The 27041-nt window shown below is 43.1% G+C and overlaps 1 protein-coding gene across 3 annotated transcripts in view; it reads left to right on the top strand.

Moving 5' to 3' along the window:
* Positions 1–27041, top strand: part of JPH4 (junctophilin 4) — a 261994-nt gene that overhangs the window by 32741 nt on the left and 202212 nt on the right. For all 3 annotated transcript variants that reach the window (XM_069238198.1, XM_069238197.1, XM_069238199.1), the window contains exon 3: positions 20987–21785. In XM_069238198.1, the coding sequence (XP_069094299.1) occupies positions 20987–21785 (799 nt within the window). The remainder of the gene's footprint in view (positions 1–20986; positions 21786–27041) is intronic.

Below are 27041 nucleotides of genomic sequence, written 5' to 3'. Positions count from 1 at the left end.
AATAAACAGTGCGTATTATAGTTTTTATTTTTCAGGGGGCAGGGACACTGGTGATGACAGGGACGGAGGGGGAGTGCACAGCACTCCCCTCAGTGCGCATGTATGTTTGGCCGGCTGTCTCTGCAACTGTGTTGCCGGGTTGGAGAGTGCAGGCAGAGGCTCCCACTCTGCCTTGGAGCGCCAAGCCAGGGCGCTCTGGCCAATCCTAATGCTGCTCTCCTGAGAGAGCAGAGTTAGGAATGGTCGCAGGGCAGGCTGGGAGCCTGTGCCTGCAGCAAGTGGAGCCAGAGCCAGAAGAACAGCAAGACTGCGGCGACGGAGGCAAGTTTTTTTTTTTAAATTACTTCTTCATGTTGTTGTGGCCTCTCCCTGCCGCTTTGCCCCTACAGGGGCTGTCCCTGGTTTCGATATGGTGTCTTATGCAGACAACACCGTTCCTCTCACTCTTAACACAGGATTAATATCACAACAACTTAAGGTTTGCTTGAAGCAAGTTGCTGATTGGATGGCTGCCAGCTGCCTGAAGCTAAATAGCAACAAAACAGATGACTGGTAGATGGCAAAAATCTATTGCTTTGGAAACATTTCAGCTGGCCCTCTTTCTTGGGAGACCGCCCACCTGGATGTTTTGTTGGACAGCAATCTCACCACCGGGGCTCAGGCTAGAAAGTTGCCATTCAGCTGTTTTGGCCTTTTAGTAGCCATCAGGAAGTTGCTCAGCTGGCTACCAGTATCTGCATGGAGAGTGGTTGTTCAAGGCCTGGTATTATCCTGTTTTGACTTCGGTAACTTCCTAAATCTGGGAAGTTCACTTTCAGTTGTCAAAAAACTTCAGGTAATTCAAAATGCAGTGGCTTAATCATTTTAGGCATCCCCAACTATCAGGCTGCCTCTCCTCAACTAGCCACATCACACTGGGTAACAATAGATTTGTCATTTTGTATGGCCCACCACGCGAGGCACATGAGAGGGCTGCAAATCCTTCAACATTTGGTTTGCCCATACCGCCATGAAAGAGAGCTAGGAGTGGTGGATGCTTTTTTTTTTGCATACCTAGCCCCCAAACTGTGGAACACTCTACCCCTAACTCTTAGGTTGAATGACAACCTACTCAGTTTTAGGAAACAACTCGACTAATCTGTTTTCTTAAGGACATTTTATACAGCCTGAAAACCTTCCCAGCGCTGGGAAGCCCATTCGGTACCCATGCGCCTTATAAATTCTCTTGCATTAAACTGAATCTTTGAAATGCATTGTAGTGAATATCAGATTTTGAGGGCCATGAAAAAAGAGCACATAAATGGTGATAACATATTTTAGTTATGATATAAATCATTTGTAGTTGGTGTTATATTAGGAATTCTGGTGAGCTCGCAATTGATTTGCTGTCCCGCTTGTGGGATTGATGAACCATGTTTAAGTGAAAACATTTTGCTCTCACGATTTTCTCATAGATGTTATCGAACGTGCTCCAGAAGCTAAAATGGGAGCACATTTTCTATAAGTTTACGCTATCTTCCTCAGTCAATGTGAGAGTAAATATTGATATTCTGAGTAAAACGTGCTTCTGACGATTGCAGCAGCCTGTCTGTAGATTCCATAGTGTTCTACCATAGCTTCACATCAGTGTCACAAAGAACAACCAGAACACTAACATCATCTATTAATAACAAAAGTATGGCACACCTGATCATAGACTTATCACCTTTCCAAGAGAAAAATACTGGCCATTTGTTGTTAGTTTGAGAGTTTACGGAAGGCCCAACCATGATACTAAATAGGGATTTAAACAAAAGAGTGTGTATTTGTTTGTAACGTGACCCTTTTGCCTTTGTTTATTTTAATTATTAGTCAGAGACTGTTAAGCAGCTCTAGAACACATTTAAAAGTGCTTACTATTTATATTTGCTGTTTGAAGTATGTACAGATAAGCGCTTTTCGGTGATTTTGCTTATTTTTGTACAGGTCGGGCCATTAAAATACCGGTGGTGCAGGTAGAAAACTAGTCAGGTGGCAACCTTACCTGAATAGCATCTTGATGGAGTGAAAGCTGTAAAACTGAACGCATTTCCTTCAAAAAAATACCTAAATGAGAGGGTTCTTTTTGGCACTTTGGCCATTGTTAGTGCTTTAGAAAGCTAAAATGAGGGCATGTATTCTATACATTCTCAAATATCTTCCTTTTCAATGTTAGAAAGAAAATCTGGTAAGCTGAATGAAATGTACTTCTAACACCAGCAGCAGCCTATCAGGTGATTCCCCAGTGTACTACTGCAGATAGAGCACTAATTTTCTGCATTTATGACCACAATTTCCCAGACCTAAGTCCCACCTTGATGGAATCAAAGCTGTAAAACTGAATGCATTTCCTACTGAAAAAACTGCAGTAAAGGAACAATGTTTTTGGGAGGGATCCTTTTGTCATAGAAAGTATAGTTAGTGCTCTAGAAAGCTAAAATGAGGACACATTTCCTATGAGTTCCCAAATATCTCCCTCATTCGTGTCACTAAATCATTCTAACATGCAGAGTGAAATCTACTTCAAACACTAGCTGTCTGTCAGTTAAATCCCTAGTAATCAACTGCAGAATCACCACAGAGTTCTAATGTACAACTAGAGGGCTACCAGTTTGAATTCAAGACAAAAGTGAAGCACTCCTGGACACCATTTTGTTGGCATAGGAGCTGTTGAAATTAAAGGAAACATTTCCTAGAGCAGGCTGAAGTAAATAAGCATTGAGATGTTAATGCAGCCCGTGCCTCATTTCAACCCCTAACTATAATGTCCCTTTAACTGTTATTTTCGTGTGTGTGTGTGTGTATATATATATATATGTATATATATATATATATATATATATAAATAACTTTCCAAAAAAGTTCCTCACCTCAGCTCCTTCCTAGAAAGTGTTGGGGTGATCCATTAAGCAGGGGCCAAGAAAAAAAGGAAAAGAAAAAAGGGGCCCTAAACGCAATTTCCCTATGAAGTTTTCATAGGGAAATTAAGCAGTGTTACATCTAAAACGGTTGAAAGGAATTACATTTGGTATAAAGCTAGATCTATACCCTGAAGATGTGCTTTTTGTGATTTGGCGTACGCCTGTTCAATAGTTTTTGAGATATTAAGATTCAAAAGTTATAGATATCTCTATGGTTGGATATGAGAGTGTCTCAGGAGATTCCTGTGGGTGTGGAGCCATTGTTTGAATTAAGCGACCTCTGCAGATTGCATGAGTGTCTGCAGCCAGTCTTTCTGTAATTTAGAAGTACTCTTGTTGAAATTTTAAGGGCCGCCGGGCCCGCCAAAGACCACCATCTAACCTGAGGGTATTGGGATCATTGTTTTATATATATATATATATATATATATATATATATATATATATATATATATATATATATATATATATATATATTCACATCACTTGTTTGTAGCATGTGAAACCATTGCATTCATAACAAATAGCTTCTCAAATTACATTATTTGTCACAATACAGTGCATAGTAGAGTAGTGAGCTATAGTTATTGTTGTCTGGTTCGGAAGCTGAAAAGAGTGTGTAATGAGGTTCACTACTTATAATAATTTGAAGGAGGTGGATAAATTGTAAAAGGTTTTAACTATAACTTTAGAAATTTTAGTTTGTGTAGTTTAAAGTTGGTTTGTGTAGGGAAAATACGTTTTCCTAACTATAGCTAAGTTTTAACCTTTGGTTATTTAATTGGATTTCAATGTCTTTTTTCACATTTTTATTAAAAGTGTGTTTCAAAGTGTAGAGTCCAGTGTCGCAAGTGGACAGTTGTTATGTGGAGTGTCACACAGCACACTGCAGTGGAGGAGAGTGTTGTAAAGTCTATTGTCACAGACTGGAGTATTATAGATTGGAATCGAGTAGAGTAGAGTGCAGTAGTGTGCTGTACAGTGTAGTAAAGTGTTATATAGTGTAGTGGCATTATGTCTCAGAGTGGAGCCAAGTATCGTAGACTGGAGCAACAAGATGTACAGTGGAATTGCGTGTTGAGCAGCAGAGTAGGGTGTTGTAGACGGTCATAGAGTAGAGTATATAGTTTTAGAGTGGAGGAGGGTGAATTACAGTGTCATAGAGTAGAGTTCCTTCAAGTGAAGTGTCAGAGTACAGTGGAGGAGAGTGTCATATAGTGGAGTGGCGTATCGTAGACAGAAATTGAGTGGTGTGTTGTTGAGTATCATACAGTTTAGTACAGTGGTGTAGAGTGGAGGGTCACAGTGTAGTACAGTGTTGTAGAGTGTGGTTGCATACGGTGAAGTAGGGTATCGGACAGTTGAGCTGCTTACAGTGGAGTATAGTACAGTGGCATAGAGTGGGATAAAGTATAGTAGAGTGGAGTCCATTGGAGTGGGGTAGTGCAGAGTGAAGTAAAGCACCATAGAGCTGAGTGGCCTGTTGTAGACTATAGTGGTGTGGAGTGCAGCATAGTGGAGTTGTGTAACATGCAGTTGAGTATGAGTAAAGTGTCATAAATTGGAGTACTGTGTTGTACAGAAGAATGTAGTGGGGGGTCATACAGTATTGGAAAGAGATGTAGACTGCAGTGGAGTAGAGTGGCATACAGTCTAGTTGATCTTTGTAGAGTGGAGTGGAGTGGTGTACAGTACAGTACAGTGTTGTAGAGTGTGGTACAGTGGACTGGCATTCAGTGCTATTGAGTACAATGGTACTGAGTGACGTAGAGTGGAGTAGCATACAGAGGGTAAGTAGTATAGAGTGGAGTACTGTGTCAGAATAGAGTGGAGTAAAGTGGGGTGCAGTGGCATACAAAGAGTTGGGTAGAGTGTTGTATAGTGGACTAGAGTATAGCAGATTAGAGTGGAGTAGAGTGTTGTACAGTGGCATTCAGTATAGTAAAGTGGAGTGAAGGGGTATAGGCAGGAGTAAAGTGTCAGACAGTGGCATACTGTAGTAGATGCATACAGAACACTACAGTGTTAAACAGTGGGGCTGCGTAAAATGGATTGTTCTATAGTAGCGTACAGTGGCGTAAAGTCAAGTAGAATGGTGTAACATAATGTGGAGTAAAATATAATAGACTATATTGGTGTGTCAGAGTAGATTGGCATGGACTGGAGTGTACTGGTGTAGCGCAGGTAGTAAACTGTTAGAAATTAGTCGGGTCTCATACAGTAGAGTTGAGTGCTGTGTCATATAGTGGAATACAGTGTTGTACATTGGAGTGTACAGGCATAGATAGGAGTATAGAGTTGGACAATAGAGCAGAATATCGTAGAGTGCCATGAAGTGTGGTAGACTTTTATAGAGTGGAGTTATATAGAGTGGAGGAGAGTGTCATACAATGGAGAAGTGTAGAGTGGAGTGGCGTACACTGTAGTGGAATCAAGTGGATTACTGTAAAATGATGTACAGTGGAATACTGTACAGTGGAGTGTAGAAGAGTGGGATAGCGGGGTAGAGTGTAAAAGCATGCAGTGGAGTGGCGTACAGTGGAGAGGAGTCCAATAGAACAGCATAGAGTGGAGTGGGGTAGAATGGAGGTGCATACACAGGAGTGGCATAGAGTGGAGTAGCATACAGTGGCCTGATATACAGTGGAATAGCATAGAGTGGAAAGGCATACAGTGGAATGGCGTAGAGTGGAATAGCATGTCCGGGAGTAGAGTATAGCAGAGTGGCATACAGTGGAGTGGTGTACATTGAAGAGGCGTAGAGTGGAGATGTATACAGTGTAATAGTGTAGCATAGACTGGTGTACAGTGGAGTGGCATACAGTTGCATAGTTCACAGTTCGAGCACTGTAGAGCGGAGTGGCATTCAGTGGAATAGAGTAGAGTGGAGTAGAGTACAGTAGAATGGCGTAGAGTGGAATACTGTTTAGTGGAGTAGCATACAATGGAGTGACATAGACTGGAGTGGCGTCCACTGGCATTCCATACAGTTAATAGCATAGAATGAAGTTTCTTGGAGTGGAGTCTCGTCCAGTACAGAGGCGTGAAGTGGAATTGCATATAGTGGAGTGGTGTGACATACAGATATATGTGAAATTTAGCAGCAGTGTAGATTATGGTGTGCAGAGTAACACAAAACAGCGAATTGCGCTGCCATGCGTATCTCCAGATTTACCGATCCTCCTCATCAGGGCCGGCCTTAGCGCGGGTGGTGCCCTGTGCGACAATGTCCATTGGCACCCCCCAATGACCACCTCTGCCACGGATTCCCTCACTACCACCCTATAACAGAGCCACTCAAGTTTCCATAACCCCTCTCTCTCGGATGCATTTAATATGTTTCATAGCGCCACTCATACCAGTGTAGGGTGTCAGAGCACTTTCCATTGTACACAGAGCCAATCAATCATAGGTGTATAAATCAGTGTATAAGATATGTTACATCAGACAGAGGACTACAAGGTGTAGGAGTCACATGTCATCTATACTAGAAGGCTGTATAGTTTATTACTGCTTGGTCTGGAGAAGCACACACTCTGAATTTAAACTGTAACACCATGTTTGGAGTTTCTCTTTAATAAGAATTGACTTCTACCCAAATTAACCCTTTTTCCAACATTAGGATAATGAAAGGCTGGGGAAAAAATCATAACGCAATAATCTATACTTTTCAGCATGCACGCATTTCTTTGATGACAGTTAATAGCTCACTGGTCTTTATTAGAATTTTAACTTATAAACTGCAAGTAACAAAATGGCCTCTCTGACAAAAGTAGGAACCCGGCCTTTATGCATTTTATGCACTCTGCGATCTGCATGGTGCATCTTTTTTGCAGCAGGCATATTAACCCCTTGCGTAACCTTAAAACTTCCACTACAGAAAACTCAATCTTTCTCCAGGCAGAACATTAATCACCAGAGTTATCTTGATATCTTTATTATTACCTGAAAATTTCTGGAGGCAAGGAACACCGAAGCAGGTGCTGTTAAAACAATAATATACCTGCTAACACTGCGACCCCCTACGCAAAATCAACACCCAGTGTGGTGGCACCAGTCGCACTGCCCTAGGGTCGGCGCTGCTCCCATCCACATACCTCAGAAGTATGAAGTCTCCATCACCACCTATTCATGGCAGAGTAAAATCTTCCATTGCAGATAAAAAGCTAGGAGCATCAGATAATAACACAAATGCATTCAGTGATTGAGGTCACTTGTGAGACATGTAGATTTAAGTGTGATATCTAAAGCCAGTCCCCAGCCTGCCCAGGGGCATCACTCTGCATCCCCTCAGCAGACTCATCCACAGCATCTGTCGATGAGGTATCCAAAAGCATAGATGCGTAGTGGGTCCCAAATGTCTTGCACTCTAGACATAGGAGAGAGCAGGTCAGCATATAAAGACAATTGCTTGTTGCAATAACTGAGGTCAGATAGCCAGTCCTTGAATTTCGGTGCTCTCCCACACCCCCACCAAAAGGTTACCCTGCGATTAGCCAAAAGAAGAGCCAAGGCTAATTATTTACCTGAACTTAGCTTCAAGCTCACCTGTGTACCCCAAGAGTGCCAAAGGTGGAGTAAGTGTTAATTCCTGTCCAATCATGGTGGCAAACACAGCACTCACCTCAGCCCAGAAAGCTTGTATAGGCCCACAGGACCAAGCTACATGAAGGAAGTCTGCTGATGAAGGAAGTCTGCCCCAGCTGACCTGCACCTGGCACATATATCGTTTGTCTGGAGTCGATAACAATAGAATCAGTCAGGAGTATCGTATATCCTATGGAGAAACTTATAATGAATGCTGCAGAGTCTGCTGCTAGGTGCTATCTGCCCCATTTAAGTACAACAGTATTTCCACTGTTCATCCGTGAGGGTAATCCCTAGATATGTTTCCTATTGTGTACCCAACTGCACTTGAGTACACCGATATTCTGTTTGCGCAGTGCAATATAAGAGGGAGACTAGGTGTCATGGGGTATCCACCTGGAGCACGGTGTGAAGGGTATCAAAGCTGCGGAATCAGGACTGGCCACCTTAACACTGTGACGTAAGCGAATGTACATGAGGATATCTAGGCGGGATGTCGGTTTGTCACAGAAGTCTGTCCTGAAGAGAAAGTAGCCATCTCGATAAAGATCCCCCCCATGGCCGGAACCCATGTCTCTGAAGCAAAGGTCTGCATGAAGACTCATGGATGACTGGAAACAACAGGTGAAAGGGAAGTGGAATGAGTGAAGAAAATAGGAGTGTCTTACCAATTTTGAGACCCAGCTGACACCAAGCTGTCGAGATACAGGCTACCGTGGAGTCAGCAAGAGAGGGCGTGTCAGGGGAGGAGTCTAAAAAGAAAGAAGGCGGGATTGAGGCCATATAGCCCTGTTCCACTGCCAGATTAGGGAGAATGGAGTAGGTTTAAACCAGTGTATGGTGTTGTGAGCCTGAGCACATAAATAGTACAACTCCATGTTTGGGACTTCAAACCCCGCCTTGAAAAATAAAATAAGGTCAGAGTATCTCATTGCAACCAAGGCTGCTTGTCAGCCAATGCTAACCATATCAACTGCGTTTTTAGCACTTGAAAAAAAGAGCGGCTTAGTGGGACAGGTATGTTTAGGAAAAGATAGGATTTTGGGCAGTATCACCATTTTCTTTAAAGTAACACACCCTGCCAAAGACAAAGGAAGAAAAATCCAGCAAGTAATAGCCGGGTCTGGTGGCTTAGTGGACTAATGCGCCCACTATAGGGGCCTGTGTTTGACCTCATGGTCACAGGTTCAAATCCCGGCAGGTTCACTCAGCCTTTCATCCAAAATTCTGAGGTCGATAAAATGAGTACCATTGAGTTGGGTAACAATAAACATCTGTTATTCAGCGCCAAGATGCCTGCGGGTGAACGTGTGCTTTACAAATACACATGTTAATACGGGCAGACAGTGCCATGCCATAGTTAGACCATATCACCTCCTCCTTCTTTCTAATGTTCATTTAGATTTTTGGCCTTAACTGCTTCCATTCAAATCCTTTTCAGCCCAGTCTTTCCTACAGGGAAGTGTATTCTAGAATTGGGACTAAAGTACCTAATGTTGATGATGAAAGGCAACGCTTCTTCATAATTTCTGGTAGATTCACTCTGCTGTCTGTTATTGATGGGAGTCTGTCATCAGGTTCTTCTTGTGGAGCTCATCCCTTGCTAGACGTTTCTCAGCTGTGTTTCAACAGTATCTCTCCTCTGTATCCTCAGAGGCAATATTACAAGGATGAAAATATTTACCTTCAGTAATACTCTTTCTGGTGGATAATCTATCTAACCACCGATCCCTTACTCTTAGAATATTCTCCAGGTGTCAGATTGGATCTAGTAGCTTTTTATAACACTGCTCCTGCACACCAGTAGGTGCCGCAGCGTGGCTCTGTGCTGGCTTCATTCTGCATGGAAAGTGACAGAGCGGAGCTGCAACTAAGTACCACCCCGTGCCATGTTAGCTTTGTACTTGACTGTTTCTACACCTTCAGAAGCAGAGCACAAAACAACTGTCGGATATAGTGTACAGATATCTAATGTTGGACCTTTTTAAATAGGAAAAAAGGGCAATTCCATAGCATGAGGAGGTGGAAAGGCAGTGTGGAATCTGAAATTATATAGATTTTTTACAGAAACAGCGTTACTGAAGCTAAATAACTTGTATTTTTGAATGATACTTCTTCTACCCGCAGATTCCTCATCTTAATGATAAATACCAAGGCAGTACCTCCAAAAGGTGGATGATCTGAGGAATGGGCTCAGACCAAATAGTCTTGCAGGACTGAACGGGCGAAATGCCCTTCCCATTAGACCTGGTTGAAAGGACAGTAGTGCTTTGTATACGTGTGCACTAACGCCTATGTTGCAGCCTGGCGAATGTTTAGGACAGGCACTACCAGTGCCAGCGTAGTAGTTGTAGCCTTATTCCTGGAAGAATGGGCTATCAGACCTCCTGGAGACTGCTTCTTGGCCAGTGAAGAGTAGATCTTAATGAAAAGGACTATCCACCTTGATATAATCCTCTTCTGCTCCGCTTTTCCTTTCCTTGCCCCTGGGAACCACACAAAAAAGGCTAACTGTCCACCCAATGGTACTTGGTAGGAATAATGTAAAAGCATAGAGCTCTTTGAGAGTCCAACCGATGGAACCTCTCCTCCTCTTTCCAAGGATGAGGTGGGACAAAAAATGATGGGAGGGTGATGGACTGCCCCATGTGGAAAGAAGTCACGACTTTTGGCAAGAAGATGGGCCGAGTCGACAGCACCAGTTTGTACGGAAAAAAAACTGTTGTTGGGGGAACGAACTGACAGTGCCTAAAATTCACTCAATGCATCGATCTGAGGTGATCGCAGTTAGGAAGGAACATGAAGAATAACAAGAACATGGAATAAGCAGGTATGCATCAACTCGAACGGTATGTACATGGGAACTGTTAAGACCAAATTAAGATCCCATTTTACAAACAGTTTGAGAGGGAATATGAGTGTCAAACCTTTAACAGGGAGCGTCACAACAGATGATTGCTGCGGTACATGCAAAAATGTTCAAAGGGCCAACAAATAACCTTTAATAGGCCTTGTTGGGCAGTAGACAAAACAAATAACAAAACATCCGACTGTTTGCCTTGTAAAGAGTCTGTCTTGTGGACTTCAAACCTGGCCACAAAATTGTCCCTGTGCCTGGCATAAATAGACTTCATAGATGGATGCCTGGCAGCGAGGTTGACATCCACAACCTTTGGTGGTAGATTGCACGCAATCAGCTGCTGCCTCTCAATCTCCATGCATCGACGTGTAGATTGTCAGGTTTGTTTACAGAACTCTGCCCCACTCCAGCAACAGAAGATCCACCTGAAGTGATAGCCTGATCAGGGTCATAGGCTCATTTACAGAAGTTCCAGGTACCACACTCTCCTGACTCAATCTGGAGTCACTAGGATGACTTGGGCCTGGAGTTCCTCATCTTAAGAACTTGGGGGCAGGAAAGGCAAAGGCAGGATTGCATACAAGAGTCCTATGTCCCATTGAACCTGAAATGCATGTCCTAGTGAGAGTTTTCATTGGAACTCCAACAGTCAAAGTTTTGATTCTGATTGTGGTGAAGAGATCTATCCACAGTTCTGTTCACTGTTCAAAGATGCCATGTGCCATCTTAGGATGCAGACACCAGGCCATCTACCTATTAAGAGGTGGGCAAGAGCAGGGTTTTGATCAAGTGCTGATCAAGGTGTCAGTGAGGACTACATTGAACAGGAGCAAGGCTCATAAGTGACTGGTCCAGGTTGCAGGCGTTCCACCAGAACAATGGTCTTCAACTCCATGGATAGCAACTGAAGGCCTATGGCCTCAGTTTCCTGTAAAACCACAGCAAATGAAGCACTCTCTTCCACTGGAGAACCAAAAGGCGAATTCAACCCAGTATAAGGGTAAGTATCAAGCTCAATGGCCTCCTGTAAGTCCAAATAAACATAGTCATCATCATAATGAGGAGGCAAATCATCACCACTAGCTTCATCACTTCTGGGTGATGATAGGCTTGAATCAGACCTGTAACCAAAAAGACAATGTAGCCACTGAGGGTGCGTCTACACAGGAATAGACTGAGACTGAGTGGTGACCGGTTACGCCATAGTGGATTCATAATGCCACCTTGGGTGGGTCGTTGCAAAGCCAGATTGAGTTTGGATATCGGAGCCGGGGCCGGTTCCTCCTCTGGCAACAGCGGAACTGGTACCAGCATCAACGAATGAAGGACCACTGCAGGTCATGGAAAAGGACTTGAAGTCTGCACTAGAGTTGGTATGCAGCACAGGATAGGTCTAAGGAAGCCAGACAGCACTGAGGACGGATCCACAAGTGGTAATAGTACAGAAGGCCCTTGCAGCTTCATTGTGGGACAAGGGTGCACCTGAGGAAGCCGAAGCAGCATGATCTCCTTAAAGGCCTCAACCTTCTGCTGTGTCAACGATGGCCTGGGGAACTCGCGGACGCATCGGAATCAACTGTGGGATTGTTTCCTCAAATGAAGGTTGGGAGTGAGCCCAAGTGACACCTTGACACCCTTGCGACTTCTCTTTAGATAGGCAGTAGTGGGACGAGGTTGTATCCTGCTTCGTATTCTTGTGTTTCTGTTTGGACTTTGACTTCGACTTCCCAGAGGACTTCAATATTGAAGATTACTTCTTGTGGGAGCAGGTCCACACCCTCAACATAGAGCATGAGAGAGGCATAGATGAGGTCCAATACTTCTTACTGTTTTTAGTGGAGTAAAGCCTTGCTTGCCTGTCCCACATTGCCTCTGGGTGCATGAGCACACACTCATCGCACAACTAGGAGTTGTGCCCCGAGCCCAAACATGGGACACAGCTTGTGTGGCCCATGACCAACATCTGTTTCCTGCATTCAAGGCATGATATAAAACCTGTCATTTTAGGAGGGATCCTCACTCCCCTGCACATTGGCTTTCATTGTTTTGAGGGTCGTCAAAGACTGTTGAAAGATGAAGTGGGGCTCTGAATTCACATTCGAATCTCAGGGGTGGTGCTTATAAACTCCTTTGCTCCATCACTTCTGGGGCAGAACAAAGCCAGCGTGGAGCCACATGGAGCCACCTACAGGTGCATATAGGCATTGCTTTGAAAAGCTTCCTGATCCACTCTGGCACCTGTGGAATGTTCAAATGTAGCAAATCTACAGTTAGCAGTATCCATCAGAAAACAGTGTGATATTCAGCCCAGCACAAGTTGGTCGGAATAGAGTGGAGGTCTTACCACTTGAGGTACATACAATTACTCCAAGTGAAGTTTTTATCATGTTTGGTAAATACCTCCTATTCATATTTTTGTTTATTTCAAAGTAATTTATTTTAGGGGCGTAAAATAAAGCAAATACATAATACAAAATAGGAAGTATACAATGAAATTAGCTCTTCATGGAAATATAATAGGAGAATATATTAAGTGGTACTACCTATGTAATGGCTTAGGAGCAAAACTGCAACATAGGAGCATACATAGAGTCCAGTGGGAGTTTGTAGGTTGTGGTGTATTTCTTACAATAGTGAGTAGTATACGTAAATAACATAGGTTTCCAGGATATGTAAAGAGAGCTATTATGAGTTTCTGATTGTAGTCATGGTAATAGTTTTATCATATTTAGGGGCATGGTTTTGAAAATGTGAAGTAGCAATATTTATTCAGGTTAGTTTTTTGCAAGTTACATATCAAATTTCTCCCAGATAGGGTGTTTCCAACAGGTTTGTCGTAATGTAATCTTGCCTGCGTCTCTGGTGTATGTCAACCATTCTATCCAAGAGTGTTATACAATGTTCTTGAAGTTTTTCTAGTTGCAAAGTACTGATTTTATGCCTACCTTCCTAGTACTTTCCAGGTCTAGCAATTTCGTGATCTATTTTTGCTCAGCTAGTGGGATATTAGGTTTGAGCAAGGACTCAATACAATTGTTGGGAAATGTACTGAACATTTTATGTTGAATATTGCATACATGAAATTGGTGATGTTCTTTCAAAATTCTAAACGGAAACTGCAGCAAACATGTCATGTAAATTGGCAGTTTCCATATTGCAGTTTCAGCATTCAGACTGTTCTCTGAGTTGTAAGCTAACTTTCTAGGTATCCAGAATGGTGTGGAGTAAAAGAAATTTAGTATGGACTACAGAAGGTGTTATTTTGTTTTGAAAAGGGGACTTCCAGATTTGTGGCCCATTGGAAATAGTTGTGTTATTGAGTTGGTTGTTGAGCCATTCAGTTTCCCATTTATGCTGGGTGTGTTATAACAGTCTTTTTGAAGATTTATGTAGCATGGCGTAGATTTTCGAGGCAATATGGCTCCTTTGGGGAGTTTAGAGATTGACAGATTTCCTCCGATATGTATGTTAGACCTCCTCTGATCGGCTGGAATTTATTGGGGGTAAACTGCGAGAGTATGATAATTATCACAGAATTTGTAATATAGATGCCTGTGCAAACGCTTCTTTGGATAGAGATCCGAATGCAACCCTGAACTTGTAATAAAAGGACCATACTCCCAAGAGCTAAGAATATTAACTAATGTATGGCTCTCCCTAGACATTTACATGCTTGAAACATATTTTTTTCTTTGAAGTTTCCTCTGACATTCCTAATCAGTAGTTGCTCTGACTTTTACACAAACATGTCCGTGGAGTTCATGGACCCCCTATTGTGCAATAAGTCACTGGATTCATAGGGTGGCAGGCTTGTTCTGCAGTTCCACTATTTTAGAAAAGATCCCTGAACCACCCTCCAATTCCTTTCCCCCAGTACAGCCCAGCCCCTGCCCAACTCTGTGCTTGCAGTCCTCACTACATTATGTATATGTGGAATTTTTACAATAAGAGGAAGGTAATTTGGAAATTCTCTTTTCTGGGAGACATATTTCCTCAGTGCCACCCCTCTTTCAGCATAGAAACAGAATATAAACAAACTTCTCATTCACAAACCGTGTATACCAGTGAACTTATCTTCTGGGAACGTTGCGCAGCCCAAGCCAGTCCTTTTTCAGTCATTGTGTGGGAAGTTGCATGTTTGTTCAACCATGGGTTACTCCAAAGTAGTAAATCTGCATGATATCAGTTCCCCTCATTCCAAGGTGCCCTCGTGACCTGGAAGTGATGCAGGCCTCGGCGTTCCAAGTGCTGATTCATCAAATACCTAAATGTGGGCAAAGGGGGTTTTCTCGTCCAGGAAAGATATACTATGTCCCTGAATATAGCAGCGGCGGCTGCCGCAAATCTCAATGGGAGGGGCGGGGATGGAGGAATATATATATATATATATATTTATTTTAACTTACCACTTACCTTACCACCGTCTCCGCCTCCTGCTGCCTTGCGCTCCTCTTCCCTCCATCTGGTGTCCCAGCATTCACTGGAACACCAGCACAGGCTCACCAGCAATCCTGGTACTGCTTACATGCTAAAGATAGCATGTAAGCAGCATCAGGATTCTTCTAGTGCACAGACACAAGCCTGGGGTATGTGCAGTTTCTCCAGCCCAGCTGTGTATACAGCCAGGTTGGAGAAACCCAAGTGTGCATGTGTTTGTCCGGCCTGAGACGGCCGGCCAAACACACATGTGCACTTAGTGCACTCTCCCCTCCCATCTCCTGTGGCCCAGCCCCGCCCCTCCCCGGTACTGCTGGTTGAGCCAGCAGATGAAAAATGAAACAATAGTAGAACTATTGTTTCATTTTTCATCTCCTGGCTCTTGGCCAGGGGGGCGACGCTTCTTCGTCATAGGGAAGGAGCCGCCCCTGGAAAATAGTCAGCCCAGAAAAGGCCACAAAATTTATCATGGCGATTTATTTCAAAACCACAGAGATCTGAAATTATTGGGCGTGATAAATAGCATCTAATTAAGATTATTACTGTCCCAGTAATATAAGTTATTAGACCAGACTCAGGGCGCCAGACCCAACTACCAAGCTACAAAAGCATTTGTTTGGGGAGTGTGACACCCCAAACAACTCCTGAAGCTATGCCCATGGTGTATTTGACAGTTTGGCCTGATACAGATTTTGGGTTATGTATTTCAGTTTGTCATATGCATCCACTCTAATTAAAGCCATTGTCAACCACTCCTCAGCGACAGGGATTTCCCCTAGCATGCTCAAAATCCCCCCCATCAAAAAGATTCTATAAAAACAAAACCTCAACCTTACCGACTCTGATCATTTTTTGCCAGTATCCATTTATAACTAGACCTTTTGAAAGGTCCACCTCCAGAGACATATCAAAATTCACAGAAGAAAATCACATCTTCTCAGACAAGTAAGCTGGATTCCTTAATGGGTGAGGCACCAAAGAAGCACTGATCGCCACATGTGATGATATTAAAACTACTATTAACTGAAATGGATTATCAGCAATATTTTTACTTTATCCCTCCTCTACTTTTGATAACGCCCATCACCCTATATTGTTTCAGAGACTCAACAACATAGACGGACAGAGGGTATAGGAGTTTACTGGCAATAAAAGTTGTTATGCTTCAGTAATAACAAAGACTGTGGAAACAAGCTGACTTTGTTGTTGTTGGCATCACTGTTTTCCCATCCTAGGATAAGAAACCTGGCAGACTAAGGACTTAATTGATGAATTCCCAGATCTCACCACCTTGTCCACCCGACATACCCACCCCATCCTTTTGGGTAACTTCAACCTTTCATACAAGACCCGCTAAAAAAAAAAAAAAACACTCTCTTCAACCTCTCTGATACACTGAACATTTTACAGTATGTCACACAACCAACATACTCCAAAGTCCGCATTCTTGACCTTGTCTTCTCAATTTCACCAATAATCGAATTAAAACTATCCATAACCTTAGACATCCCCCTCTATCCTCATTGTTGTACCAACAAACCAAAGTCAACACAAAAAGAAAAACAAACCTTCACATCCTTCAATGACCTCTGACCATAAGCGCTTCATCTGCAGACAGTAAGAAACTGGTAGGAAAACAGAACTCCTGATGACCTCATTATATTGAATTCCCTCCACACAACATGTAGATAGTGTGCTACATTAGCCACATCAAAGTACTATACCAACACCATTTGTGAAGACATCAACAGAAGAACACTTTTCAATACAATCAAGCACTGCACCAACCCTCTACTGGACTCCACAGAAAAGTGCAATGCCTTCAAGCTCTTTATCAGTGACACAAACAGAAGCTTCAACAACACTTCGAAAACACGAAGCTTGCTTCCTCATATGCTCACACCTTTTGTGGAATCCCACAACGATCATCCATCAAAGCCCTATTTCGGGGACCTATTCTCTCGACGTCACTTCTTATGAAAATTATGTTTTACCAATGTCCTTCATCATAGTTGTCTCTGGGGATGCTCTCTCACCTCCTTCTCACCTCTGTCAAGGTCACCTTCATGCCATTTTCGCAGAAGCTCTCAAGACAGGCCATATCCTCCCACTTTTAAAGAAATGTACACTAGGCATTGATGACCTTGCCAACTACTGGCCCATCACCCATCTAAATTTATTGCCAAGACTACTGAAAAGGCAGTCTATTTTCAACTAATTTCCAAAATCTCAGTACTGCCAATATTGTTAACCGTTCCCTGCACAACTATCATTCTGGCTTCAGATCACATTGCAGCATGGATACCAGTACCTTCCACAGCATACACAATGCACTCATGGTTATAGATAAAGATGGCCCCTGCCTCCTGAGATGGCCTTCTGAGGTGCTTTTGACACAATCCGCCATTCCACCCTCGTACGCATCCTGGAGTCTTGAATGGGATTTACCAGCAATGTCCTTCACTGGTTCTGCTACCTTTCCAATTTACACCAGTTTGTTTACATGGGCACCTCCAAGTCCCAAAAGATCCCTATCACCTGTGGAGTCCCCCGTGGGTCCATCTTGTCCCCTGTCCTCTTCAACCTCTACATGGAGCCACCTAGTGCTCTACTTATACACAGCATCATCACAATCCACCCATATATTCCAAATGATATACAATTCTACTTGATAGTCTCCTCTTCTTCAGACATCCAAGGCCTCAAACATTGACTGCACATCATTCTAGTCTAGATGTTGAGCACCTATCACAAATGCAACCCAACCATGATAGAACTCTGTCATTTGTCAAGAATATCAAACAAACAACAGTATAAATCTGGCTGAATGACATGAACCTTTACAGCTTTGAACCCCAACTTTCACTGAATGCCAAGTGACTTAGATTCATCTTGGGCACCATCCTTACCGTCAAGAAGCACACTGTCAAAAACAAACATGTCCTGGTAACAACTCTCTCTTCTCAAGCATGTGAAACCATTTCTTCCAGAAAGTGACTACAGAAGAGCTGCTCAAGCCCTCATAGCCTCCCATCAGGACGGTCAGACCGCTGTGCTCCACGGTCTTTCCAGACTGCAAGCTGGCATCTCTTATGGGCATTTTAGACACACCACAATGCACCTCTTCTAGGATTTTGAGAAATATAATCACATCACCCCATCCTGATGGAACTCTGTTGCCTCTCCTTCCCTGCCCACATCATCTTCAAAACCAGTGGCATCATTTACAAAGCCATCAGAACTTGCATCCCCCACTTACCTTTCAGACAAGATCATCATCTCTAGTGGGTCTCGCCACACCTTCACTCAGGGTACCATCAGACTGCAGGCTAAGACGTATAAAAAAAGAAAAAAACAAGGCAGCAGGCTTTCTTCATCTATGAACCCTGGATCTAGAACAATTCAGAACCACCCCACTACTGCCCCAATATAAGAAATAGTTGATAAAGTACAGCATAAAACAACACTAGATAGCAATGCATTAACAGTTTATAAACCAGCTACCTCTTCTATCACTCTTTGATTTTGAGTTGCAAGGAGAAAAAAAGTATTCAAGCACTACAAAGTTCAGAACTTCCCCAACGCTTTTACAATGACGACACTCCAAAGGTAAACAGGTTAACTGTGGAGCACTCAAAGCTGATCCCCACATTGCAGCAAAAAATTAGATGATGAAACAAGGAAATTGACAACTGATATACTCCAATATCTAACCATCGAGGCGACGAAGACTTGCTAGGACAATTAATTCTGTTTCAATTTGGCTATTTTAATGATTCTTGGATCACCACTTTTCGGTGATCTTTGATTATACACGTAGAAAGTGGTTCATTTCATCATCTTGCACTAGCATATGGGCAATGGGGTGCACGGATGGTTCTCTGTCTTTGAATGATGAAAGTTGGAAAGCTACATATTACTGGTGCACATCTAGAGCTGATCGTGGGCGTCCAGTAGATGTAGACTGGAGCCACTGGAAAAGATCCCTACTCACCAACTCTCAAACACCCAAGTACAAGTTCACCAGTCCATCACTAGTAATTGGTTGCAATGAGAGTTATGCTGTAGACAAGCATTAACTATGGGAGATTCACAAAGAAGTGGGACGCACATATAGATCTGGGAGTGAAGTAACAAGTGCTGACATCCAGTACTCCTAACAGGGTTGTACATCTACCTCATCCTGGATGACTGCTTAATGAGGGTCTGCTCTCTCCAGGATGTCAGATAATGTCTCTTGAGGGGCATAGTTATCATTGGTGCAGCAAGTGCAGTAATACTGTAATCTAATGTGATGATGTCAGACTGTCCATTGTCCTTGCTTGCATCAAGGTACACTGTGTCCTTGCTAGGCAACTATATCTTCTTTCGAGGACTTGTTATCTTTCAGCATGGAATTTTGTTGAATGGTCCCACAGCCTCCATACTCCTACCTGACACTGTCAATTCATTTATGCAGTGTTGAAGACAGTGCTGGAGAAACTGTCTATCTTGCAGTAGGGAATTCTATCCATCCAGAGTGATATCCATACCTTCAGATTGCCACTCTTCAGAATATGGTTGGTGAACATCCATGGGAAGTCTAATTATGCACTATCTGTCCACTCCTGCAAATAAGATAGTTCATATCAGTGATCTCCCATTAATCTTCTCAACCACAGAAGCATACTTCATGAAAGAGAGATGTCTGCAAGAGAACTGTACAATGCTCAGATCAACCCTTACACGGGCATATAGACATTCTCCCTTGTGATATATTCTTCTTCATAAAGCATAACTTATTCCCAGTCCCAGCTTACTATACAAGTCATGAAGAAGTATGTTGTACAGTGACCCATAGTGCTACCACGTGTCTACCAATTTTGAGTCTCAGATTTTTAAGTGCCTGGATACCCTGCAGGGTGATGGTTCACACTTCCATCATCATCATGTATTAGAGTTGGTAAAAATCCCCAATGCTTTTACCTCTTGGGAAGGGGGTGTTCTATATCGTGAGAATGCCCTGCTTCTCCACCCATGCTATCATTATCTGAGCTTCTCTACCTGGGTCTTACAGCCTGACCTTAGTCATTCTAGTCTCATCTCTTGGGAACCTAATATTTATTGGGTTCACTAGGGTATTTCACTCAATACCACTAAAAGAGCAAAGGGCTTGGGTTGTAACATTGACATTGAAAATGGAAATAAATCAACTTTCAAGCAGGTTTGATTTAAAAAATATGTTGCGGTTGTTTCATAATAGGCCACATTAGAGGTCCTGGTTTTGCTTAATGGACCCTACGTGGCTGCATTCAGCACCCATAAGAACTTTCCACGTGTCTTCTTTTTTAAGTTGTATTGTAAGGCATTTGAATAGGATCCTTCAACTGAACCCTCTGGTTCGTTAACTTCTAGCCTACCTGCCATCAGAAAATTGTTTTTCCTGACTCATAAAGCTTTTGAAGCTGTAGCCTCCATTGACATTACCTGGGACCATAACAGTTTGTGTTTCAAATTACGGTGGACAGGAGCTAGGAGGATATGAGCTCTAAGCTACTTCTTCTCAAAACCTATTGTGTTCCAAATGTTAAGATGCGTACCAGAGACCATCCTTTTTTTTTACCAGGGGATCTATCAGATTTTACCACACAAGGAGACATTCTACTTCATGAATTGCTTTTAAGTCTGCTTTCATAACAAAGACCTTAGCATGGGCATTGGGTTTTAATTACATTGCACAAAGGCCTTTAAAGCCTGCAAAAGTCTCTTGTTGATGGGCTAAACCATGGCTATTCAGGCTTGGTAGACCGGTGTTGTGCATTCAGTTGCCTCCTTTATACAATAAGATCAAAGTGCCTGCTTTCTCCTCACAGATGACATCTAAGTGCACGTGTTACAGGCTCAATGCACCAAATTATGGGTACAGTAAGATGTTCAAAATGTGCTCCCCTATCCTCTCCTGAGGCAAAGCGAAACTTCCACAAGTCTTAAGGAATGCGGCTGTAGGCCTATAAACACAAGAGGGACCAGAATGAACAGCATGTACTTTCCAATCTCTTGCATTAGCTCTTTTTCTGTGATTGCTTGTGTTAACTCTGACGCTTTCGTTTTCTGTGATGCCTCTGCCGCTTATGATGGTCGGTGTAACTTTCTGATCTGATTCTGCCTATTTTCCCTTCTTTAGGCACCTACCAAGGTCAGTGGCAGGCAGGGAAACGCCACGGCTACGGTGTACGCCAAAGCGTGCCCTACAAACAAGCTGCCCTCCTGCGCTCCCCAAGGAAGGTCTCCCTCAATTCCCTGAGAAGTGACACCATCCATACCACTGACACCGCCGACCTTGACCCTGTGGTACTGTCTGGCAGCCCAGCTTCTGGCTCCCGAGGAGGCTTTGTTCTGAAGGTGCAAGGACCATCAGACCTGGCAAGAGCAACCAAATCAAAGAAGAAAGGCTTTTTCCGCCGCACGCTGATCCTGCATGGCTTGAAACTGAGGCGGGTGGAGTCCAAAGGTTCTCTGTCGAGTCAACGGGGGTCCGTGCGCAGCGAGCTGGGCCTCAGCTCTGTCAGCTCCACTGCCAGTGAAGTCAACTCTACTACCAGCTTTGCAGAGACAGAGCCAGAGGTGCTTCTACCAGCACCCCATCCTCCAGAGCTGGCGCTGGAAGACTCGGCCACAGAGGTTTATGCAGGTGAATGGAAGAGCGACCGGCGCACAGGCTTCGGAGTGAGCCGGCGCTCCAATGGGCTGCGCTACGAGGGCGAGTGGCTGAGCAACCGGCGGCATGGCTACGGGCGCACTACGTTTCCCGACGGCACACGGGAGGAGGGCAAATACAAGATGAATGCTCTGGTGAGCGGCAAGGTGAAGAACCTGATCCCACTGCGGCGAAGCAAGATCAAGGAGAAGGTGGAGAGGGCAGTGGATGCAGCACAAAGGGCAGAGACGACAGCGCGGCAGAAGCAGGAGATGACGGCATCGAGGTAAGGAGGGTGTGGGGTTGAAGGGGTTTAGAGGGGAGATGGCCTAGTGGAAAACTGAGAGATCACTAAACAACTGGTACTAAGTGCACATTGAAGATGATCAGGCTTTGTAGGTGGTCTTCTGGCTATGTGAGGTAGGGACAGAGAGGTCTACAAGGACACACAGCCTTATTTGGGGATATTCCGCCTCTTCACCAGGCATGATGGCCTTCCCAAGAGTGCCCGGCATCCAACTGTTATAATCCTTACACTCCAGCCTACCAATCGGAAACCAGAAGAGTTAGAGAGAGGCAACTGGCCCTAAGAGCACATGGGGAAGACTCCTGTTATGTCGAAACCATGTGTTTCAGTCTGTCAGGGGTGTACCTTTTAGTTCAGAATAACCTCCGAGTCAGGTTTGGGTTACAGCCCTCTGACAGACGTGTTTAGGTGGTATGCTCCCGATGTCAGGAGCGCAAGAAATAAAGTGACCGGCGGCGTTTGCGCCAAAGGGGATTTATTCACTATTACCTTAAGGGTCGTGTGTTTTTCTTTCGACCCCCTCGCACGATTTAGGCCACACACGCACTCCAAAAACTCCTTTCCATTCCTCATTGACACTGACGGACTCTTCCCCGTCATGCTATTACCTCCTTATCCGTGTTCTCCAACTGCAGAATGATAGAGCGTTCCGTACTAATAAATTACCTGTATTTGGACGCTCTTGGGTCGATGAATCTTTTGACCAAGTGGGGCTCTCTTCACCCGAGATTAGTCAATTAATCAAATCAATAATCAATAACGAACATAAGCAATGCCCTGATCAACATAACACTTCACAATTAATCCAGAAAACATTTCGGCGAACCATGACCTTTCGGCCATGAATAACCACACCAGTTTATTCAAAGTTAATGAATTTATTTCCCTATATTAACAAAGCTAGCACAATATAGATGTGTCTCAACACCAAATGGTATATGTAAACGAACATTAATAACTGTCCATAACGGCGAAAAAGATGCAATCTATGCAGCATTTGAATAACAATGCATTCGATAATAGCAACGCAAACCACTAAAACTGTAATCTGTAATGAGCTAATTGCATACATTAGTCAGCATAACAAGGTCTCAAATTGCATCGTGCAACAAATGAATCCTCATCTAACCTCAAATTAGCATCTGCATGTGGGACTTCATGCAAAAACAATTTAGCAACATTGATTTGGAAAACTCCTAACTAGGGCTCTTATAAAAAATCAGCAGTTGGTTACCTAAAAAGAAACACAATGCAATTGTACATTTTCCTTTCATATTTACCAAATTCAATCAGCATTCAAGGAAGTCTTCGTCTCACAGGTACCGGTTTCGATCAGCATAGGACGGGGCAAAGGGGGCAGGGTGGACGGGGCAATTGCCTCACAGCGGCAAGGTAAAAGGACAAAACTATTACTTTATGCAAAGGGACAGATCAAAGTTAAAGTCTCTAGGGCGAGAACTACTTAAAGTCTCTTTCTCTCGATTAGAGAAAGCATCAAAGTCTCATTCAAAATTGGCGTCGAACATCAATTGGCATCGTAGAAGATAGCAAAATGACGAAGTCGGCAAGATGGGCCATAATGGCTGCAATGTCCTGCAAATGGCTAATGTCCAATGTCTAATGGCTAATAGGTAATGGCAATGGCTGATAGCTAAAATGGCTAAAGGCGGGTAATGGCTGCAATGTCCAATGTCTAATGGCCGCTTTCTTCTTGTGCACCAGGTTTAAATAGTCAACAGTTCAAATCCAGTAGGGTCTTCCATTGGAGGGTTCATAGGTTGGCTTCAAATTGTCCAATCAAAAACAACAGTTCACAAGCTTCTACCTAGGCATACATTATCCTTGGAGTCGGGAACGTAAGTTGCAACATATTTTACCAATTAACTCACTTTCAGAGCTTCCATTGTCCGCACCTGCAGATTGACCTTGGAGCAAAGAAGAAGATGCCAGGCTGGCACGAAACCTTAAAGATAAGCATGTGAACCGATCTCACTGGAAAAGTACAGCTTCAAGCAGAAATACACGTTTATTAGCACATTAGAAAAACACGAGCATCTAAACCATGAGACAAGGCAACTAGGCCGAAGCCTCCACTAAAGTTATGCTAAGCTAAAACATTTCAAACAAGCAAATCGTAGCACACGTTTACGGTTATGTCAGATTAGTACAATTCTAATACATCACGTTATATAAAGCACGCTTATAAATGTTGGCGAACTACTCTGAGGGCACATTTGTCCCCGTACAATCTTTATTAGTTCGGTTAAAGTCACACTTGATTATTGCAACACTACGTTTATGCGCTAATAAATGTAAAACCTTCATTTCTGCGTCATCAATCCCTCCTCTGATGACTACTTGTCATCACACAAAACTATTCCCACAAATTTTATTCCACTAAAATTCTGTCAGTTCTCTTTTCCTTTTAGTTCCCCTTGTTCTTGCCTTGTATTCTTCTGCCATTCTTTTCATCACCTTCTCTTCCTTCCTTCTCTTAATTCTTGCTATGATCATTAGTATTCCCCTCTTTGTTGCCCAAATCCCAAAGATGCAAATTAGTACTATTAGTATTCCTTGTATTATTTTTAGTAATATTCCATTCCAAATGCCACCAAGCCAATTTCCCACTGAAGCAATTCCCTTTCCAACCTTCTCCCAAACTCCTGGTTCTTTCAATTCCTTCAAGTCTGCACTCTCTTTTGTTAGATTAGCAAGCATTGTTTTAATCTTCACACTGTTGTCTGGTATATACGTGCAACAGTGACGCGCACCAAGCATTTTGCAAACGCCGCCATCCTTTGCTAAAAGAATGTCTAAGGCAAGCCTGTTTTGAAGAGTCATAGCTCTTTCTGCTGCAAGTTCAGCATCCATCAGGATTATAGCACCTGAAAACTTTGTCAACATGTTATCCACTATAGTAGACAACTTTCTTATTTTGATGGAATTCAACACAACTCCCAATGAAGGAATCATGGCTCCAAATATATCTCCTACCACAGCAGCTGCGGTCTCTCTTTTCTGGATACGATGAGATCCAGACGTCTTTGGAATCACCGATAGGTCATCCAGTTGATAAACCTTTGGGAACACTATACCCAAATAACATCTCCCCCACCATCCCTTTGGAAGACGATAATAGGCATTATGCCCACAAATGTAATATACACCAGGTATGACAGGGTCAAGTCCGTTCAGCATGAATGTCCATTTGGCCTTAAAGATAAACGTATGTTTACATTCACTCGCTCCCACGAAAATGTTATCATAATAAGATTCACCACGATATATACAAAATTTCCCTACATGCCAAGCGTCTAAAGCTATCTTTCCTTGTGTTTTTATTGCGGCAAAAGCATAATTATCTACTGAAGTCCTCTTACTTAGCTCTTTTTCTAATTTCGAATTCATTTGTGCCCTTCTATCATCTGTGCGATCTAAAAAGCTTATTTCTACTGCAGAGAGCGAGCATGTAAGGTTTTCCCTATGAGCGTGAGCTGTTTCAAAAGGTTGCATTGGCTCAAAAAATTCCCTCATTATTTTAGCATCCCAATCTTTAGCAATCTGGCTTAGTTGCGTTATTATAGGAACATATGCAAAGGTAACATCATAATTTGAAAAAAAATACTGTATGTTAGTTTGACCATAAAATCTAGAAGTTACTAAACTACATGTAATCCCATATGTAAGAGGCATGTGGTGATAAGTCACCCCTTCCGTTACCGATGTCGGTATCTGTGTACACACATAACAATCTTTCGCATCCATAGTCTCAACATATTCTGTTAGTAGGCGATAGAAAACATTATACGAAAGTTCCTTCTTATCATGCAAGTGTCTCTCATCTAATTCTAGTCTTTTCAATGCGGTTAGTTCAGTGACAGTAACAGGAGCAGAAGTAGAAGCATAAATTTTCTCATTCTCACCCTTACCACGCGTAGCAAGCACTATTGCCATTATTATTAGTACACATGCAGTTATCAAGCCTATACACGCGTATTTACAATATTTCACTCTACTGTTTTGTGTAGTCATGATCTGTATAGAATCACAGAGCTAGAAGCACCTATAAAGAAACGATTTAGCAATTAGTTACAAAGCTGAACGAGCGCAATGTTCACACAGTTTTCTTCAGGAGCCCAGTCACTTATCGGTTAGCAGCATTTGTCTCAATTCGGCAATAACTCAGTCTTTTATCAGTTAGCAACGTTGTCTCAAATCGGGTTTAAGAGTCAATCAGGTTATCAAAGTCTTATCAAGTTAGCAAATGTCTCATCCGGTTTAGCAATGTCTCAGCTGGTTGTATCACGTTAGATTATAGCAAGCAATGTCATTTATCACCCTTTCAATCAATAGTGTCCATAAAACTTTTCTTTTCTATTGGTATCTCTTCTTCTTCGTTCTCGAGGCTAAGAGATACAAATTCGTCGGTCCAATCGTCATTGACTACATATGCCCATTCTGGACCGGAATATCTCCTGTTTGGTATCCTTTTCCTTTTCAATTTTGCATCTCTCTTCGATTCTGCCTCACTGGTACTTTCCTCTTTGGCCAAGTCTTTTTCTTCACTTGGTGTTGGTACCACGACAGACACTTCCTTTCTTTTCTCTTTCACTCTTGGCCCTTCACTGTCGTTCAACTTTTCTCTATTTCTTAATTTTACTGGTGATACACTTGGTCTTCTCTTTGCACTGTGTCCACTTGATGGACCTGCGATCTCTTCTGAGGAAGTTTGAACAGCTTCGTTCTGTTCGGCCTTGTCCCCTCCTTCTGGGGAGTCAATCAGGTTTTTCTTTTCTTTTTCTGTACCGTCTGCTTCTGGGAAAGCCCTCCTCTGATCAGGCTCTCCTGCTTCTTCACCTCTTTCGAGCCCTTTGTCACCGTTACTTTCTTCAGGCTCTTGGTTACCTTCAGCTGCTTCAGGCTCTTTGCTACCTTCAGCTGCTTCAGGCTCTTTGTCACTTTCAGCTGCTTCAGGCTCTTTGTCACCTTCAGCTGCTTCGTCGCTGTCTGAGGTTTCTCCTTGGTCTTCCCCAAGTGAATCGGTGGTTTCTTCCTCAGAGAATATTTCTCTCTCTTCTATTTCTGCCTGTTCGCTTTTAGTTCTGTTTTGCTCTGTCTCAGCGCTCGGCACTTTGTTATCAGGTACTGGTAGTTTCAGCGCTTCAACTTCCTCATCTGTGGGACACAACACCTTCTTTGTGTGACTGGCGTGAATCCAGTTGGGAACTCCCGCAC

The sequence above is a fragment of the Pleurodeles waltl genome, chromosome 6 (assembly GCF_031143425.1).
Source record: "Pleurodeles waltl isolate 20211129_DDA chromosome 6, aPleWal1.hap1.20221129, whole genome shotgun sequence".
Taxonomy (NCBI): Eukaryota; Metazoa; Chordata; class Amphibia; order Caudata; family Salamandridae; genus Pleurodeles; species Pleurodeles waltl.
This window is presented reverse-complemented; position numbering and strand designations above follow the sequence as displayed.